This window comes from Natrix helvetica (genome assembly GCF_964273705.1).
Source record: "Natrix helvetica genome assembly, chromosome: 4".
Lineage (NCBI taxonomy): Eukaryota > Metazoa > Chordata > Lepidosauria > Squamata > Natricidae > Natrix > Natrix helvetica.
The window spans coordinates 22,906,248-22,927,041 of NC_138550.1; the positions used below are offsets into that span (position 1 = coordinate 22,906,248).

Sequence of the window (20,794 nt, forward strand, 5' to 3'; positions counted from 1 at the left end):
ATGGCCCAGAAAAGGAATAGGATATTTTTTTGTGGCAGGGGGATGCACTGGGCAGGAAAATGAGCTAAAAAGGAAATGATATGGTTGCATCATGCATAACGCTGACATGGGATGTAAGGAGTCTACATTTAAAGGGATAATTGATGCTTTTAGTAGGCTTATTTTATAGTTTTCTCTATAGTTCTTTGTAGGATGAAATCATACCATAGATATAAGCCAGAAAGGACTTAGGAGCATCAAAAAGAGGAATAACAAAATAACTGAGTGGAGAGGGACATTGGAGGTCTTCTCGTCCAACCTTCTGCAGGAAACCTTATACTGTTTCAGACAAATGATTGTCCAATCTCTTCTTAAAAACCTCCAGTGATGAAGAACTCAGACTTCCATCCTTCCAAGGTTGGTAAAATGAGGAGCCAGATTGTTGGGGGCAATATGATGGCTCTGTAAACCACTTAGAGAGGGCTGTAAAGCAGTATATTCTAAGCACTAAGCGGTATAGTCTAAGTCAGTGATGGCGAACCTTTTACCCACTAAGTGCCCAAACTGTGTGCGCATCTGAAAGGTGCATGCGAACAAACATGGGCATGCGCGGACATGCACGCATGCATGTGTGGACATGCACGAATGTGTCCATGTACAGACATGCACATGCATGTGTGGACATGTGCGCATGCACAGCAGAGACCGAAGACCAGCTGGCCGGCAGGAAATGGGGCATTCCAACACAGGCAGTGTGGCAAGAGGTAAGATCTTCTTCTTTCATAAGCTTCTGTTTCGGCATTTGCAGGGAAACAGAAACTCACGAAAGAAACATCACGGCGATCTGACCTGGGGCGATGGTGTGAGTGCCAGCAGGAAGGGCTTTGCATGCCACATCTGGCACCCGTGCCATAGGTTCGCCATCACAGGTCTAAGTGCTATTGCTACCTACAACTTCTGCAGGCAAGTCGTTTCACTGTGGAGTGGACCTGCAAGTCATTCCCAGTGGGGCTCGGGCCACTGCATTTCCAGGATTCAAGATCCCCACTTTTGCATTATATATCTATAGAGGCAATATCATAGGAAGAATTAAATAAGCCCAGACAGGAAAGTTGGTGTGTGCTGCAGGAAAATATGGCATCTTAATTTGAACTAAAGATCTCAATGGCATTTGCAAATCGTAAGTGGGAATTCATTCACCATGAATTCCCACTTATGATTTCCTTACTCCTTCGGCTACAAGTTAATCCATAGCAATTTCTTTCCATTCTTGCGGTTCAATAGAAGATTATGGAAAGGGAGACAATCAAAATATTGTTGCCGTATTTTCAGCCATGATTCATTTATAACACCATATATTTCTCACTTAGCACCAGTTTGTTTAAGGTATCAGTCCAGAAACCATAAGTTCTAGGAGACTATTAGTACCTTAGGTACAAAGCCAGTTGGGTGATCTTGGGCCAGTCACTCTCTCTCAGCCCTGGGAAGCAGGCAATGACATACCACTTCCAAAAAAGGTTTGCTAAGAAAACCGCAGGCACTTTCCAGGCAGCTGCTAGGAGTCAAAACTGTCTTGAAGGCGCGCGCGCACACACGCACACACACACATAATCACACACACATATCTGACATAATACATTTACTGTAACTGATTTCCAAAGACTATCCATAGTTCACTGTACGATATACTCTCAGAACTGCTGAAATATCTACAGTATCTGGCTATCTATACCTCATAGTCAATCAGTGACGTGCGGTGAGGTTTATGGCTGGTGAGGCTGGTGACATCATCAGGAAGGCGGGGAATGGGACCACGTGTGCTGGAGGCTGAGGCTGCCTCAGCCTCCAGCACACGTGATCCCATTCCCTGCCTTCCTGAGCGTGCTCCGTCGGCTCGCGCTCCGCAGTCCTCGAAAGCGATTGGGGAACAACAAGAACCTTCCTGCCTCTGCTGGACTTTGCACGCTCCTCGTGCAGTCGCGAGGAGCGCGCGAAATCCAGCAGAGGCAGGAAGGTTCTCGTTGTTCCCCAGTCGCTTTCGTGGCTTCGTCATCCGGGAGCGCCGACAACATTTCTGCCTCCGCAGCTCCCGGGCGCGGGAGTATACTATTATTTCATGAAGAGAGGTGAGGCTCTGCCTCCCCTGCCTCCCCTGACCGCACGTCCCTGTAAGTCAATACACTAAAGCGAATTCAAATTGTTTTCATACATATATCTGTCGTGAAAATTTTAGGCAAGCTCTAGAGCTGTGAGGTGGCACCCGGAGCCATATCTGAGAGTACGCAAGGAGTTGTCCTATGTCAGCTCCAGCACGCATGTGCGTGCTGGCCAGCTGATTTTCAGCCTTATGGAGGGCGGGGGGAGGGCGTTTTTGCCCTTCCAAAGCTTCAGGAAAGCCTCTGGAGCCTGTGGATGGTGAAAAACGGCTCAATGGGCTTACTGGAAGTCCGGAGACTTCAGTGAGGCCTGCGCGCATGAGCAGGGGAGGGCATTGAATTATGGATGTGGGCACGTGCATGAACACTATTGCACGAGCACAAACCCTTTTGGCACCTGTACAGAAAAACATTCGCCATCACTGCTCTGAAGGAACTAGCGTTCCCATTACCCTTGTCATTTAGTGGCCATGTATACTTGAGAAATATCTAGCTATCAAACCTTGGAGTGACTTTCCCTGCACCACTGCAACCTGTCACAAACAGTGTGCTTTGAGCACAATGGACCTTATTCCAACCACCTCCCTCACTATTAGTATCACTCACTATGATTACAGATAAGCGAATGATCTTCATTCTGCAATACTTTCATGGGGCAGGTCACCCATAATTGCATTCCTGTAAATACTCTTTTTTAGAAATGGATACCCCCAATGTGCTGTCAACATGCAACATATGAGTGAATATGCCACAGTGCAGGGATTGGAGAAAACAGATGGCAGAAGGCTTGCTCAGTAGCTAGGAAACAGGTTTCTATTGTCGTTCTCCTTTCCCGTCAACGGCAACTTCTACTAGGAGCAGTTGGTCTTGTGCTTTTCTGCTGCTCATCTGGCAGCATAGTTGTTTCAGTTTAATTTGTTACATATTTCTGGATCGACTTTGTCAAGCAAACCTTATTTGCCAATGACTGGTACTGTTTATGTCTCTTTAATCATACAAAAGTGCTGTGCAACACAATGACACTTTGGTACTTAATGTGTCTCCAGAGAGAAACACACATTCCTTGCATTTATTCAAATACTATATCAACAGAACACAAAGCCCACTCTCTTCCTCAATCCTGGCAGTGAAACAATGTATGGTAATGTAAGAACAGACCTGAGGGGACATTTAAGGTTTCAACCAAATTGTTATTATGAGACAAATAGCCAGAGGAACCTGGCAAATTAGTTTCCCTCCACTCAAGAAAACTCATTTTTAAAACTTATTTTTTCTGGCCAGATTATCACAAAACAAAGCACTGAATTGCAGTTTCCACCATTAGCATTTTTTTTCAACCAAAGGAACATTGAAAAAAAGAAGTGAAACGACTTAAGACTTTATCTGTTTATCAGTAGAATAGCTCTCCAAAAACTGGACTATAATGGCATTACATTTGGTACAGAACAGGAGTTTCCAACTTTAAGACTTGTGGACTTCAACTCCCAGAGGAGTTGAAGGTTGGAGACCCCCTGGTGCAGAAGACAACAAAAGCCACCAATCTCCGTCATCCTGATCACATGGGCCAGAGCAGAGTACCACAGAGTCTTCCTCTCTCCATTTGAAATCCTCCCTCCCATGTGACCTAGAAGAAAGTCATTATGAAGGGCCTGGAAAGAATTCCAGAAACTAGGCTCTGTATTGGTTCTGTTCACTGCTTACTATAAGGAGGCACTATATGAGCAGTTTCATTCTTATTGGACCTCATCATGTATGTTAGGTCTTTATGTATTTCTAGGTTCAATCTTTTACCAGGATTTGATTTCGCAGATCTTGCACTTTCATGACTATAAAGCAGTGCACTTAGCTGTTAAAATTAACTTTTGATCTGGATTGTCAGTATCTTGTAGGAGGGGAAGTCTACAGATGCTATCAATGGTAGATCTCCTTTTCTTGTCCATTCATGCCCATTCAGACTAAAGAAATATTGGTGTTAACTTGTCTGGGACTCATTCTAGAAGTCTCAAGACCTTCTAGTATAAAGGCCAGATTTAACACCTAGAGCCATGATGGCAAACCTATGGCAAACGTGCCACAGGTAACACGCAGAGCACTATTCGCGGGCATGCCAGCCATTGCGCGCACACCTTCCACCAGCCAGCTGGTCTTTGGATCTCTGCCATGCATGCACAGGGGACGGGGCGCATGTGGGGGATGTGTGCATGAACAGGGGACAGAGTGCATGCATAAGGGGGCAATCACATTGCATTTTGGGGCTTTGCGCAGTGCCCCCGTGCCCTGTTTGGCTTCCAGGTTGGTGCAGGAAGCCTTCCTTCCCCCAAAATAGGCAGGAGCGGCGCACATGCATAGGGGCCGGGGAACATGGGTCACACACGCATATGTGCGTGGGGGGGTCACATGCACATGCACAGGGGGAGGGGTGTATGAGGGGTCACACACACATTGCATTATGAACAAAAAAGGAAGGGCTATCACTCATAGAATCTACCACCTTTTTCTGTAAAGAATGGGTGGGGAACCTTTGTATTCTTGGAAATAAGGGTAAGCTGGATATTGGCGAATTGTTTTTCAGCTTACTAGCTTCCCTTTTTTAAAAAAACTTAAATTTAACTGTCATTGCCCAGATCCAGTCTAGAATTCTTCCATCTTAGTCCATTTTTTTTTCATTTTGACAACATGTAAGAGTGTCAACTCAGTGAGCAAGTGAAAAGAACATTTGGATTTGAATCACTGCAGGGATGGGTTGCCACTGGTTCGTGTGTGCATTTACACCTAAAAATGTCTGCACATGCGCAGAACATAAGAAAAGGGGGGAGGGGGGATTACCTTTCTGCATGGAGATTGTTCTGTGCATGTGCAGAAGCAAAAATAAAGATGGCACTGCTGACAATAGAACCGGTTTGGGTGCATGGCCGGCTGACTTACTACCTACTCAGCTGAACTAGTCCGAACCAGTAGGAACCCACCTCTGAATCACTGTTTAGTAAACAAACTGCAACCAATTAGGCTTACACTAAATGCTAAACTAAAACGTAATATAATACCAGCTAATTTACAAGAGTTTGCCCTGCTGGCTGGAAAAAAAATCCCACGATATTTCTTTGGGCATCTCAAACTGAAGGAAGCAAATATCAATTCCAAGAAAAATTACCATGAAATGGGGAAGGGGGAATTTTGCAAGAGGTGGAGATAAAGAAGAATACTACATTCTCATATATTGCATCGAAAGGGGGAAAAGATAGAAGATTAAAAAAAAACTCTACATTCAGCTCTACATTCTAAGAATGTATTTTAGGAAGGAGGGCAAGAGCATTGAACAGTATGCAAAGCAATTTTGTGAAAATCAATCTCTCAATTTCAATTTAAGAATGTTAATCTAAGACAATAAATAGCATGGCTCTGTAATGGAATAAAAAAACCTAAGCAATAAAAATGTCATTTTAAAACCATTTCCCCATGCTGAACTTAATTATTTCTATCCAAGGGCAATGCTTGCAAAGCTTTTTTTTTAAAAAAAAAAAAAACGTTGACGTGCAGCGATAACAATTTAAAAATCCTTCAGGAGAAACTATATGAAAATTGACATGGCATCAATTTTCCCACTGAAAAAAGTTGTAAGCAACGAAATAATGACTTCAGGACAGTGGTGGGTTCCTACCAGTTTGGAACGGTTCTGCCGAACCGGTAGTGTTTTGGTGGCCTGGGTCGCTGGAACTGGCAGCAACCCAGGCCTGCCACGCCCCCAAACCAGTTCCCTGGGCGTTTTTCAGCTCTGCGCATGCGCAGAACAATTTTAATTGGGCTGCGCATGCACGCACAGTGCGCATCAAGCATGCACACGAGCGAACCGGCAGTAGTGCTTGCCGGAACCCACCCCTGCTTCAGGATTTAGCAATATTATCAGGTAAAGGCGAGATGAACTAAAAGATATCTAAGAGATTTAATTTTCTTTCAAACACAAATGTAAGACAATTACTGGATTCACACCAGGGGTGGGTTTCAGGGGGGTACGCCCCAATACGTGCATACCGGTTGGTCAACTTTAGCGTGTCTTCCGGTACCCGTTCTTCCGGAGGCCACATACCGGAACGCTCCCTCCCATTGCCTGTCCCCTTGCTCGCTCCCCCCACCCACCCAATCACCGCTCGCTTGCCCCGCCTGTACGCACCAGGCTTGCCCCACCAACACCACCTCGTTACCAATAGGGGGTGGGAAATCCATGCAGAGGGGGGAAATGCATACATTCCCCACCCCCTCCATTGGAAACGAGGCGGCTGTCAGAGAGAAGAGGGCAGCGCACGCCACGTGGGCTTGTGCAGCGGCTGTTGCACAAGCCCACTCTTCTCTCTGATAGCCGCCTGGTTAAAAAGCCATCCCCCACGGGGTTTTTCCCTGGGAAGCGCCGCAGAACATCCCAAGACCAATGCCATCACATCTGCCCTTTTCGGGGACAGGTCCTCTTCAGAAGGACAAGGCCCCGCCGGTTCTCTCATTCCTCGGCTTCTGACCGCGGCCCCACACCATGGAAAACATAGGCACGCACACACCCATACAATTACAGCCCAGAGCAGGACCAAAGCCCCTCTCCCAACTGACCCTTCCTTCCTCGGAGGGCTTCAGAGGGCTTCGGAGGGAAACTTCAGTGTGAGAACAAGTTCCCGCTGTTACAAAGTCTCCGAGACTGTAATTGTACGGGCTGTGCATGCACACCTATGTTTTCCACGGCGTGGAGCCGCGGAAAGGCTCTGCGCAACCAGCAATGACTCCGGAGCCCATCCCCAGGGGGCAGGGTCCCCCTCGCATTCCTCATCTTCCCAGATGGGCTCCAGAGTCATTGATGGTTGCGCAGAGCCTCGCCGCGGCTTCACACCATGGAAAACATAGGCGCGCGTGCACAGCCTGTACAATTACAGCCTCTGAGACTTTGTAACGGCGGGAACTTGTTCTCGCTCACCCGGGCTTCTGCAGAAGCTTTCCTCCAAAGTCCTCTGAGGGAGGAAGGGCCAGTTGGGAGAGGGGCTTTGGTCCTGTTCCAGGCTGTAATTGTGCAGTTGTGTGCGCGCCTATGTTTTCCACGGCGTGGGGCCGCGGTCGGAAGATGAGGAATGCGAGAGGACCAGCAGGGCCTCGTCCTTCTGAAGAGAACCTGTCCCCAAAGAGGGCAGATGTGGTGGCATCGGTCTTGGGATGTTTTGCAGAGCCCCCCAAGGAAAAACGCTGCTTCCAGGTACTTTTAACCATATATTTTGGTCCTATGACTGCAGAATGCTGCAAAAAACCATAAATGCAGGCGAGTTGTTGAGAGTTTCAAATGTGATTGGAACACTCAACAAGGTGACCACAGTATGTCTGTGTATGTGTGTGTGAGAGAGTGAGAGAGAGAGAGAGACAGAGACAGAGAGACAGACAGAGACAGAGAGGCAGAGAGAGAGAGAGAGAGAGAGAGAGGGAGGGAGGGAGGGAGGGAGGGAATCAGAGAGAGGGACAGACACACAGAGACAGAGAGACAGAGAGGGGGAGGGAGGAAGAGACAGACACACACACACACACACACACAGAGACAGAAAGAGAAAGAAAGCAAGAAAGCAAGAGAAAAAGAAAAAGAAAAAAAGAAAGAAAAAGAAAGTGGGAGAGAGAGGAGAAAGAAAGAAAGAAAGAAAGAAAGAAAGAAAGAAAGAAAGAAAGAAAGAAAGAAAGAAAGAAAGAGAACTTATGACCACAATTGAGCCCAAAATTTTGGTCGCTAAGCAAGAGCATTGTTAAGTGAGTTTCACCACATTTTCCAAGTTGGTCCCGCCCGCCCGGTCACATTATCTCCGAGCCACTCCCACAAAACAGGCCACACCTACAGAATAGGTTCTAAAAAATTTTGAAACCCACCACTGATTCACACAAGGTATTACACAACAATTGTAGTTTGGCTTAGTATGTGTGAATCATCACTGCTTTTTGGCTTATAGATGTGTCAGGCTGTCGTTGGTTTGTTTGTTAAATGATAGTCAAAGCAAACTAAATGTTCAGCCTAACTAATGCCACTTTGTAAATAATTTAACAGTCAAGACTGAAGGGTCCTTGGTGCTTTATGATAGATGATAGATGATAGATAGATAGATAGATAGATAGATAGATAGATAGATAGATAGATAGATAGATAGATGATAGATAGATAGATAGATAGATAGATAGATAGATAGATAGATAGATAGATAGATAGATAGATAGATAGATAGATAGAACAGTGTGTTGACACTCCAGTGAGATTTTGAGGGATACAAAAGGAACCTGATATATTCACACTTTGATGACATACTAGTTTCTGAGGATTGAAGACCATTGGGTGTAAGCATGGCAAGAGGACAAAAATGTCAAAACAGGCACAGATTTCACCACTTATTTCATGGTGTCATATGAATGTATAAAAAGAACTTTGCTTACATCACAATACTTGTTTCCTCATTTGAATGAAATCATCAGATTCTGCAGATGCCTCTGCAATGGACAAATGATTAAAAGCGCTAAGACACCAGGATACCAGATCAGTTCTCAGGCCAGTGATTATGAGAGCACAAAAAGCTTTGGCCAGGAACATACAATGAATTTAAAGTCATTTATAAGCTGAAAGGACTTTCAGAATATATAAATTAGCAAGACACCTCAGACTGGAGCCAAAAATCACAAGTAGAAAAAAAAAGTTTATGTACCACAATGCAAACACTTGTGCAAGATTTCACAGAATGTTGCAACAGCAATTGTGAACCTTCTGTTTCTATGAATGGTTACACAGACAAGTAGACAAATGTACTGGATTTAGTTTCGCATTTCTCATGCAACATTCATGTTGAAGATTCCACCAATAAGCCAAAGACATGATGCATTACTTCACTAAACCATGGCATAAATCTTGCAAGTTTAACTTGACAAATAATGAGTTGTCGTAGATTTAATCCTTAGCACAACATGTAAACAATGCTTGCTTCAAATCAAAAGTTAAAAATAATAAATTTACAAATAGGTAAAGCCAGACAAGTTCTTTTCCATATGAAAACATTAGATCCAATAACTGAAATCACCTCTGACGCTATTTACAATTATTAAAAACAATGCGTAAAATGCAAATCCAGTTTTTTGACTGTTAAATAAAATTTGCCCAACCTAAAAAAGCCAGATGCATTGAAGTTAAAGCTCCCAGAAATACTAGCCACTGAAGCCAAATTTTCCCCAGAAGAAAAAGTACACTCCTGGATTTGTTTTGTTTCTGCATAATAAGATTAGTCACTTTGTTCCACTAATCCCTGTTTCACATGCCACATAAGAAAACTAGTTTTGTAACATCACGGGGTGCCCTGCATTCCAATAAAGTACTTTGGACTTATCAGATGTATGTGATTTTGTTCAGCTTGCAATAGCACTGAAGTAGCACAGTTACATGTAAGTACTAGCAGTGGTTTCAGTTCAGAAGACTCCCGCCTGCCCACCTGTACATTCTTTTCCACTAGCACAGAAACAGTGAACTGTTTAAAGAGAGAGAATTGATGTTGCAAAGGGGTTTTCTTCCCCCAACAAAGCTGACATTTACAAGTAAGTGATGGTCTCCACTAGGCAACATCCTAGTTCCAACCTACCAAAGGAAAGCCACTTGAGTGGGAATGAGTAAGCACAGCTGCCATTGATCATCCATGGTCAAAAATGACTATCTTCAACAACAGTGAAAGCATTCTGCATGGAAATTCAGAAATCCCAAGATAACAAGTAAGGTTAAGAAAATATTCATAAAGGTAAAAAGTAAAGGTTCCCCTCACACATATATGCTAGTTGTTCCCGACTCTAGGGGGCGGTTCTCATCTCCATTTCAAAGCCGAAGAACCAGCACTGTCCGAAGACGTCTCCGTGATCATGTGGCGGGCATGACTAAACGCCGAAGGCACATGAAACGCTGTTACCTTCTCACCATAGGTGGTCCCTATTTTTCTACTTGCATTTTTACATGCTTTCGAACTGCTAGGTTGGCAGAAGCTGGGACAAGTAACGAGAGCTCACTCCATTTTGCGGCGCTAGGGATTCGAACCACTGAAAATATCCATACAGAAGGATTAATAAAGTTGTTTGGCATCTTAGCTGAGCTTACAGCCTGCTTATAAGGACAATTTCTCCAGATGGTAGGAAGTACACATGAAACATATCCGTAAAAGGCAATGAAAACATATTCAAATCATTAAACATATATAGTAAAGGGAGGATGATAATGTAGCTGGGTTGATAGCAACAGTTCAAATAGAATTTCTAAATCAAAGAAAAGTTCCATATATCATTTTGCTAGAAGGATAATGAAACATAAGCTGCTTGCTGAATTTATTTATCTACTTATTGTTAGCCTAATGAATAAGACTCACTAAATATGGCGTCTTCTCCAACTATTTGTTTCCATTATGGCCAAGCAGACGCCAATGGAAAATAGGGTGAAAAAGAATGAATTGGTTTGACTTCCCCTTTTGCCTGTCCAGAGTGCTACTCAGGGTTGAAGCCAAATTGCCAAAATAGTTGCAATGTACTCATCACTACTTAGCAGAGTAACCTATGGATACTTCAAAATGATTCAAAATGATCACGTAAGTGAGAACAGTAATTCTCCTTTAGAACTTACAGGTACATCTCTGTTTCTAAGGCTTTCATGAGATTTCTTTAAGAGTTACAATATAGATGGTAAGAAGCAGCATCTTTTTGAGACATAAAAGTACATAATGCTGCTAAAATAATTGTGTATGAAAGACTTACTGTAACTTAGTGCTAGCAAATGCTCTAAAATGACCAACTAAATAACTCAAAGGAACAGAATGTTTGGGTCTTTTTAGCACTGAAAAGAAAGGAAGAGAAACACGATAAAAAAATAAAACTATGCATTATTGTGTATGGTAGATATTAATTATAATAAATTCTAGATGGCTGGCAGATATTTTAATTTGTTTACCTTTGATTACGAACTATTTTTCTTTATTTCATAGAATTACCAAAGCTATTTATTATATTCTAATAAGCTCAGGGTGGTCTTAAGACGATGACATTCTCAAAAAGACCTTGTGAAGCTGACTATACAAGAAATGATCATTGGGTTCAAGTTACCCAGAATTAAGTTTACAGACTGCACTAAACAATAATGTGGTTTGCTTAATTGTGGCTCCACAGATTGTGCATACCCAGACAACCATGCATTCAGTATCACATATTAAAATAAAGTCTTGTTTCGTATAAAGTATAAAGCCATCTAAGTGCTGCAAGCCATTAGTGGTGAAATACTTATAATTTTTAATTATTGCGCCATTAGGTTATTTAGCCTCAATCTTTTAATGCTTTGCTATTTACTGCATGATAGCAATGGTCCAATTCAAATTTACGGCTTAGCATGCAATATTCATCCATTTCTCTGTATCTTCCATCTGCTCACACACAGAGATTATACCTCTTTTTCATTTTCAGATGCAACGTAATTAGCATTCCTTTACCCATGACATTCCCAAGGTACATCTGAATAGAAGATCTCTGAGACCTCAAGGCTAGTAAACCTCTTAAATACATAATGCAAACAGCTTTCATTTTTACCTTGTAAAATCTGAAAGATGCTTTTCAAAATTAGTGCCATTTCTTTATGTCAAGCTGTTCGGTTTATTTTCATGAAAATACTTTATTTTAAGTTTTTAGACAAACTTTCAGAGAATTGGGGGTGGGGGGAAACTTCATGGGGCCAGGTCTTTGGATGCTGTCCCATAACCTCTTATCTTCCCAGTCTTTTTGCCAGTTTTTACCTCAGGAACGTACAACCTGAAGGCCCCTTCAGTGCACTGGATGCTGTTAAGGCATCTCAAACATTGTTACCAAAATGGCATCTTTTGATGTGATTTAATTAAGAAACAAATACATTCATGGAAATGAACCTTCATTTTTGTTCTCTTATTTTTAAGCACATATCTGGTTTAAAGCATAAAGGTGGTCATACATTTGATCTACTTTTAACCCCAGAGCAAATGAATTTAAGATGGAGGACATAGTGGCCAAACACTTGTCATGATTAGATCGTTTTATTGGTCAGTTCATTGACCTCTACCAAGAGGAGCAATTAAAAATGGCCCATCTCAGATGCCACATGCTCATTTCTCAGCCGCTAATTGCAGATTTTTCCCCCCCAACAATACATCAGGCCGTTCCACTGCACGCCCAAACCATTTGTGAAATACTGTATGTTGATTGAGACCATGCAGAGGTGGTTTTCGTACTGGTAGCGGTGGCTTCTGGAAGCTCCGCCCAATATAATGCGCAACCTTCTGTGCCTGCAAGCACGCTCACATTTGTGAATTGGAAGCAAATGTAAGTGAATCACACCACTGAGACCATGGATATGAGTCTCCACATGTAAGCTCTATCAGACCCTAGATCTCAGATATAAAATGACAGAAATGACAGTTTGGGTGACAGAGGTGGAAGACAAAAAGTGGTTATATATAATAAAGAATGAGTAAAAGCTCAGATTTGGACTTGGACTATGGCAAAGAGAACACGGAGGTATCAATACTTTGCATTCTCATCATATCAGTTAAACGTTCTCCAGAGAAACTACTGGGAAAGACAGGTAGTGGAGATATCCATTTAGACTACTGTGAAATATTTAAAAGAGATGTTCATAATAAGTGAACAAGAAAACATCATTTGTTTTCTCTCTGGTTTAAATGCCATATTGGCAGGATTAGGTTGAGTAAATGAAGCAACATTTTATCAAACTATTGGGATTCCTCTGATCTTCTGGATGCCAAAGGTGACAACAGGATTTTTAGTAGCATGAACATTAGAACTTGTGATGTTGGTACCTACCTCACTTGGCTTCTTCAAGCAATGACATAGAACCATGATGGCGAACCTATGGCACTCGTGTCACAGGTGGCACATGGAGCCATTTCTGAGGTGTTGCCCTGTCAGCTCCAGCACGCACGCATGCACTGGCCAGCTGATTTTCGCCCTTGATTTTCCCTGAAGTCTCCGGAGGGCGAAAACCCGCCCAACGCACAAACCGGAAGTTCAGGAATGGACTTCCGGTTTGCGCGTTGGGCTGTTTTTTGCCCTCTGGAGCTCTAGGGAAGCCCCTTGAACCCGCTGGAGGGCAAAAAACCACCCTATATGCAAACCAGAAAGCGCGTGTGCATGCTTTTGGCACACGAGGCGAAAAAGGTTCACCATCACTGACAAAGAAGCAGCTGGATTTAAGAGGCAACAAATGCTCTTTGGGGGCTATACCTCTTTTTTTGAAAGGGATGGTGATACCCCCCTCCTAAAGAAACCATGTTAGATAACTTCTGCTCTGTCTCTGATTTTACCTTCTTGAAATGGTTCTGGAGAGGTGAGGCTGCAAAGAATCTTGGATGAAGTAGATTATCTACACCACCTTTAGTTGGTTTCAGGATGAGATTTCATTACCAATTGTGAATGACTTCCATGAAGACTTTGGTTACTGGAATTTTATTGAAGTCCTACTGAATTTCCCAACAGAATTCAATACTATTGACTGTGGTATCACATCTTTATACTGCCTGCAAAGTTTGGGAGTGGAGGGCATTGTATTACAATTGTTCCACTCCTATCCAAGAGAGCAAGTCATGTCAGTCATAATGGGGAATGAGGAACTATAACCTTGGCTATTTATGTCCAGGGTGTCACAGAGACTTGTTCTTTTCCTCATGTTTACCAACTATGTTAAACTGCCAGGTGAGACTTTCATTTGTTCAGGATCCTTATATTACCTGCTAATATATCCCTGGGAAGAAGATATAATGGACTTCCTTTGTATCCCAGATGGGACAGTGGTTAGAATGCAGTATTGGAGACTAACTCTGCCCATAAGCTGGCATTCAGTCCTGATGGGGCTCAAGGTTGACTCAACCTTCCCTCTATAAAATGAGGACCCAGATTGTTGGGGAAATATGCTGACACTGCAAACTACCCAGTGAGTGCTGTAAAGCACTCTGGGGCAGCATATAAATCGAAGTGCTACTGTTATTGCTATATGGGGGCAGAAAGAGGTGCATGCGTTGAAAGAAGTTGAAATGGAATCCTAGCAAGGCATGATTATTGTTCAGAAACTAAGAGGTTTGGCAATGACTCCTAAACCGACTCATAAAAGAAGACAATTCCCTTGGATTCGTGGTTTTCACTTATTTAGCAGATTTTACAGGGCATAGGCAATGCACTTGAAGGACAAGAGGAAGAGCCGCTACCAAGGCAATGATCAAATAAAAGGGATCTGAGTCCGGGCCAAAAAAGTAACATGAATAATAACATCAGACAAGACCCTCGCTAGTTCACACAAAAATCAAGGGAAGGAGTGGGGACATACACCGAGCAAGATGAATAACTTAGAAAGTGGATAACTTATTATCAATTGTTATTATGAATATACTTCAGGACCCTGGACTTCATAGTTTTCTGATACAATCTTCATCACATCTTCCTCCATCTCATTTAAGCTAGTCACAGTTCCTGAAACATGAACGTAAGAAAAAAATGCCCTTCATTTATCTAAACCACCATGCCACTTTTTAAATGCAGTTAATTTACTCTAATGAAACTTGGGGCCAGCATGCTGGGCTTGAAGACTGGTCATTTAGGGTAAAATCAGTGAACTGTCTTTGCTTTGTAAAAGTTATACGGTACTTTGCCGTTCTTTATACACCTAAAGAGACCACACAGCTTGCCGAAGCTATAAAAATCAAAATGTATTTCCCCAACAGGCATCCTGCAATGCATTTCGACAGCACCAAATGCCGCTATGTTATGATATATCTAACTCCACAAGAAGCCCTTTGGTATTCAAAAACTGAGGAACATAAATAGATAAGAGAAAAACTGAAGCTCAGTAAATTACAAGAAAAAAGTAAAAGTAAAAGAGGCTGATGTATTTTTAAAAACCTAAGAAAAAATTAATCTAAAATGCACAGAGAAGGTGGGTTAGAATCAGGGGTGGGATTCTACCAGTTCGGACCGGTTTGGGTGAACTGGTAGCTCAGAGGATCAGCTGGGAGTGAACCAGTTTGTCCTGATTTTCAGCTACATCCGCCTGCCTGCACCTGCGCTACACTCACTTAATTCCCTTTTCTGAAGCCCAACTGATGGGGATCCACAGAGCGGATTGCCACTTCTCAGCTGTTTTACACTGGGGCTGCAGTAGAAGGTAAGTTTTCAAATTCACTGCGCACGCTTTGTGCTCGTGCTCAGCAAACCAGTTGTTAAACCAGTTGAGTCCCATCACTGGTTTGAATGCTACTTACCCAGTGGATAATCTACCCGAAGATAAGCAAAGTATTGATGCATTAGATCAGTGATTCTCAACCTGTGGGTCGGGACCCCTTTGGGGGTCGAATGACCCTTTCACAGGTTTCTAAAACCATTGGAAAACACATATTTTTGATGATCTTAGGAATCAAGACACCAATTTTATGGTTGGGGGTCACCACAACATGAGGAACTATATTAAAGGGTCGCGGCATTGGGAAGGTTGAGAACCATTGCATTAGATTTTTATCTCAGAAATGCCAGAAGCTCAAATTATTATTATTATTCCCATAATAATCACCTTGCAAGGTATGGTAAACTGAGAGAGAGAACGATTGGCCCTAAAGCACAATTGACTTTCATAACAGAGTGGACTCAGAAAGGCATTTCCCAGGTCTTAGCAGGCTGCTGTGTATTGGAGCTCTCAATTTACATTTCTATTGATTGCAACAAAAAACAATTAAGCAACTGCTGAACTTGTTCCAACCTCTGAAGCGTAGTGTATATTTTTTCAGAATAAATGAATGCAACGACAGTGCAATCTTGCATAGGTTTCCTTAGAGATCAATAGGACTGAAGTTCTGGTGGAGTCACGAATCATAGGAGAAAAGTTTTAAAAGTGAATTTGGGTTTGTCAAATTTGAGGGGTTTCATCTATTTTCCCCACGGTTCAACTATCTGTGGTAGAATGAAAGGTATGACACACATTGTGATGGAAGCAGCAGCCTTTTGCAGAACTTGCAACTGGATGGAAAGGAATGGCCAACACAGCAATTCTATTCATATCTTTATTTGAAAGCAGGTCCCTTTTAATCTAGTAATGCTGACATCAAGATAACTCTATAGCAGCCTTCCCAACCTGATGCTCTCAAAGTGCTTGAGAAAAATTCTGAAAGGCCCAGCTCTACTTCTCTTCCAAGTGCCAGCTACTGCTGGTCTTTTGTCTTCTTCAGAGTTATATTTGTTAGGCAAAGAGCCTCTCCTTTTTATTATTCTAGCAAACACTTTGGGATCATTTCTGCTGAAGAACAAAGCAATATGTTTCAAGGAAATACATGACAAGGGCAGAGAGCAAATGATCCCAGATACTGTATTTTTAGATAGAAGGAAATGGGCATGTGAAAAGAGAGCATTTTGGTGAGTCTTGAGGAAAGAAAGCCCAGAGTTTGAATAGGGACTCTCATTCAACAAAACTTAATCCACTGATCAAAAGTAGATCTTCTGCATCAACAGAATGTTTGAATGGGGAGGGAGAATGGGACATTCAAGGAAAGGTGCAAGGTAGGGAATAGCCAAAATTCCTGTTGCAATATTTTCTAGTATATTTTTCTTATCATTTTCTAGTCTGTACTGCTTGAGATATTCACATTACCCTATTATTTTAATGTGCTCTCCGTTACTTAAGATTCTTCCAACCGATGCCAAAGAGCAATCATCCTACATTAAAGATGCCTTACAGAACTGGATTAATTATTTCAGCCACTTTATCACTGTCTGTTTAAACGGATGCTACAGTCCTGACAAAACACAATAACCTTCTTGACCAAAACCTTGTCAAAGATTTAATAATGTAATCCTTTCAACTGACACTTCTTTGACGGGATTTTTAACATTTTCTATCCAAAGTACAATTTATCCTTTTGTTTCTCACATACAGAATTATTAATTAATTATTAATTAAATATGTATTACAATAATAAAGAAAGAGAAATGGTTCCAATTCTAATCCTTTCAAAGCTCCATTCACCACAACTGGCTTCACTTGAACAACATATGTACTAACAACAGTCTGGGATTCTCTCCTTTAATAGCAAAGTATAGGTAGTATAGCCTTTTATTGTCATTGTACAAAATAAATACAACGAAATTGGTTAGAAAGAGGCAGATTTGGACATGAAGTTGGATATGTTGATTTGAAACTCTGGAGAACTGTTGCTAATTAGTATCTCAATGCATCATTACCGAACTGCGATTTTAATAAAGATCAACAATAAGCCATTATTGTTGGGTTCACACATTATAGGAAAATTTAAAAGTCACATATCTGAACCAGTGCCCTATGAAGCAGTATTTCAGGTTTCTGTTTGACTTCCACATCAGTAGTATATCAAAACACATTCATCGATATTTGCCTAAATACACATCTCACACAAATTCAATCCTTCGCCATGTCAGAATAAAAGGATCAGGTTTCAGGAAATGGAAAGAATTGGGAGAGTCACTGGCTGAGTTCATAAAATGCATTGTTAATGTGTTTTTGCTTATTTGGTTTTGGCTTAGTATAAACCATACTAAGCATGGCTTATTCAATGAACTTATTAAAACAGGCCATGGTTAAGCATAGCATATAACCTAGCAACCGCCTGTCAAACACACAATACTGTAGACAAGAATTGACAAAAACTGTCATTCCCTCTTCATAAAAACATGGTGCCTTATGCATATTGAATTAATATGTATGATTTAGTCTTTTACCCATTTAGAGAGCAAATAAGCTATGGTGAATTTGCAACTTCTTTTACACATGTCCATATTTAGCCTGTTTCCCAACACTGCTGTCAGTTATTAGATTATCTCCTCATCCCGAGTAAAGAGTCACTGTACAATCAGGAGTAACTGATCTCTCACTATTGTGCCTTAGTAGTGATGTTACCTAGTTTGGCAATAAAACATCTTAAAGAAAACTACCAATCTCAGAGAGCACCAAGGAACCCACAAATCAACCTTAAGCTAAAAATATTTTCTTCTATTGTTAAATAACAGTCTATTAGCCATCACTTGCCTTTGACTTTCACTCTTTTTCTTAGTCTGATCAGGAGATCCTGGTTTCCTACTGCTTCATACCTACTTCCTTATATGATTATTTCCACCGCTCAGAGAAACTTAGACATCATTCTTGCTAACAGCTACTGAATAATTAAAATAACAAATCATTCTGGTGCAGACAGCACAAGCTTCAACATCTCTGTTTGACCAAGGCACAAACTTAAATCACTCCCTGTTTTTTTTTAAAGATAACTGAATATACTCTCTAGAGCAGGGGTCTCCAACCTTGGCAACTTTAAGCCTGGTGGATTACAACTCCCAGAATTCCCCAGCGAGCAAAGCTGGCTGCAAAGTTTGCTGCAAAGCTGGCAACAAAGCTGGCTGGGGAATTCTGGGAGTTGAAGTCTACCAGGCTTAAAGTTGCCAAGGTTGCTCTAGAAGACCTTATAGAGCTCCTGCCTCTCCTTTGAAATCTAGAAGAGTGGGATTCACTAAACCTGGTGCCTTAAGTTTGTGTTTCCATAATTTGTTTAGCCATAGTTTAGTCTCTAAGTCCAACTTTCCAGAATTAAAGGGACACACCAACTTCACCTGAGCAGGGTTTGCACAATGCATGAGGGTAAATTATGCTCACTTCTGTTGCAATTTTACACCTTATCATATGAAAGGTAGCAAAAAGCAGGGGGGGGATTTCTAGGCAGAGATGAAACAAGGCTGCTCAGTCCAGACTCATGAACAAATCCATTTTCGACTCCGGAGGACTTGTCCTTCCACCTCTCTATCACTGCAGCTAAGCCAAAGTTAGCCTAACTTTTCCATGTGGGTATTTGGAAGTCTTGGTCAAGTTCACTCAACTGGCCGGGCGGTTACTTTGGGCTCACTCTGGACTTCCACCCAGCTTCCCCTCCATCCCCGCCTCTGCTGTGGGGACCGAGGTTCTTCTTACCTGACCCAGTTGTCGTGGAACTTGCTCTGCTGAGGTTCATTCAAGTAAATGGTGCGAGCTGCCGCCTCTCCCTGGTCTGCAGAGGACGTGGCCCCGGACATCTCATCATCCGCCTTCTTGTAGCCCGAGTTAGAGCAAATAGGACCTGCCAGGAGCAGCCAAGCAAGACAGAAAGCAGCAGAGAGGAGGGAAGAGGCAATTAGTTACAACGGGGAAAGAAGGCAAAGCAAGAGAGGAGCAAGAGGGAGGGACGAGGGCCCTGAAGCCTGCAAAAGGCGCAAAAATCCCGCCAGGCATCCCTCCAATTGGCCGCCCGAGGAGCCTCAATGGCTCCGCTGGCGACCATCCTCCTTCGCAAACTAGCCCCGAGGAAAGGTGGGTCCCAGCATCACCGCCGCCTCCCCGTTGTTCCCGGCGCTGCCTCCGCTCGCTCCCCAAAAGCCCTCCGCCTTGCAAGCGCACACCATCCCAAACGGGGCCCGCCGGAGGAACGCGGCGGCCGCCCTCTCGCTTTGACTCGCGCCGGAGGAGGAGGAGGAGAAGAAACGCACCGAGCCGGCTGCGCACTCCCGCTGAAGCAAAACAACAACAATCAAAGTCGTGGCAAAGAAAAAGGCGGGGCTTCCTCCCGTCCTGCCGCCGCCGCCGCCAGCGGGAGAGACCGCCCTCCCATCGATCGCCGGCGGCAGCCCCGATTAGCGGAAAGACGCGACCCGCGGGTTCGTTTTAATGGATGGGAGAAAGAGCGGACGGGATCGCGCGTGTTGGGTTCAGGCTTGGTGGCGGGCAAGGCGGTAAGAAAAAGACTCAAGAAAACGAGGAAAGGGAAAGGATGATGGGACCTTGTAGATAGATGGATTGGCGTATATCTGCCCGGGAGGGAGCATCCTTCCTTCCTAATGTTCCTATTAAAGAATGACTGATGAATAATGCATGATGAATTGATTCTTTATTTAGACTTTGGAAAAGCAGTAGATAATAACTTCAGTTTTGATGCTGGAGGGAAATAGCAAACCATTGACTGCCCTGTTCCATGCCACTGAATGGCGTCCCTTATCCTACTTGTTCAAGTGATTTCAGGCCACCGAGGATACATTTCTGTAAGTGACTCTTCAATATCCTGGAAGTAAAAATTAGGGGTTGGGGGGGGGGGGGAGAGAGAGAGAATCAGACATTTCTTTAGCTTTTGGGACAAAAACAGCTCTAGCACAGCGGGACCATATTCACTGAAGTTTTCTCTGCTTTATTATGCATTTCAGTCAATCAAGAGAGAATAGGGGATTTCTCTCCTTTATACTTCAGTCGGCAGTTCTGTTGGGAAGCAATGTTGAGTAAATTGAGACAACTTAGGGAGAAGTTTGCATTAAGTTCGACAACTGCAAATTGTGGGCTTTTCCTATTGCATTTGAGGGCCCTCTTCCACAATTTGCTGAGCATAACTTGGATGTCTGCCATAAGGTCCTCTCTGTCTGGACCCACTGAAGCAGACATACAATAGTGAAACAGTTGTTATGGAATCCAAGGGAAAGAATGAATGACACACCATCTGTCGTCTTTCCTAACTGGCTGTGCTGAAATCTCCATCTAGGGCAGTGGTTATCAACCCCTTTGGGGGTCGAATGACCCTTTCACAGGGGTC

General features: G+C 42.9%; 1 protein-coding gene across 1 annotated transcript in view; it reads right to left on the reverse strand.

Annotated features, from left to right (window-relative positions):
• Positions 1-19,317, reverse strand: part of ATP8A2 (ATPase phospholipid transporting 8A2) — a 517,851-nt gene extending 498,534 nt beyond the window's left edge. The window contains exon 1 of the mRNA XM_081952690.1: positions 19,156-19,317. Within this exon, the coding sequence (XP_081808816.1) occupies positions 19,156-19,256 (101 nt within the window). The 5' untranslated portion in view covers positions 19,257-19,317. The remainder of the gene's footprint in view (positions 1-19,155) is intronic.
• Positions 19,318-20,794: the final 1,477 nt, after the last annotated feature.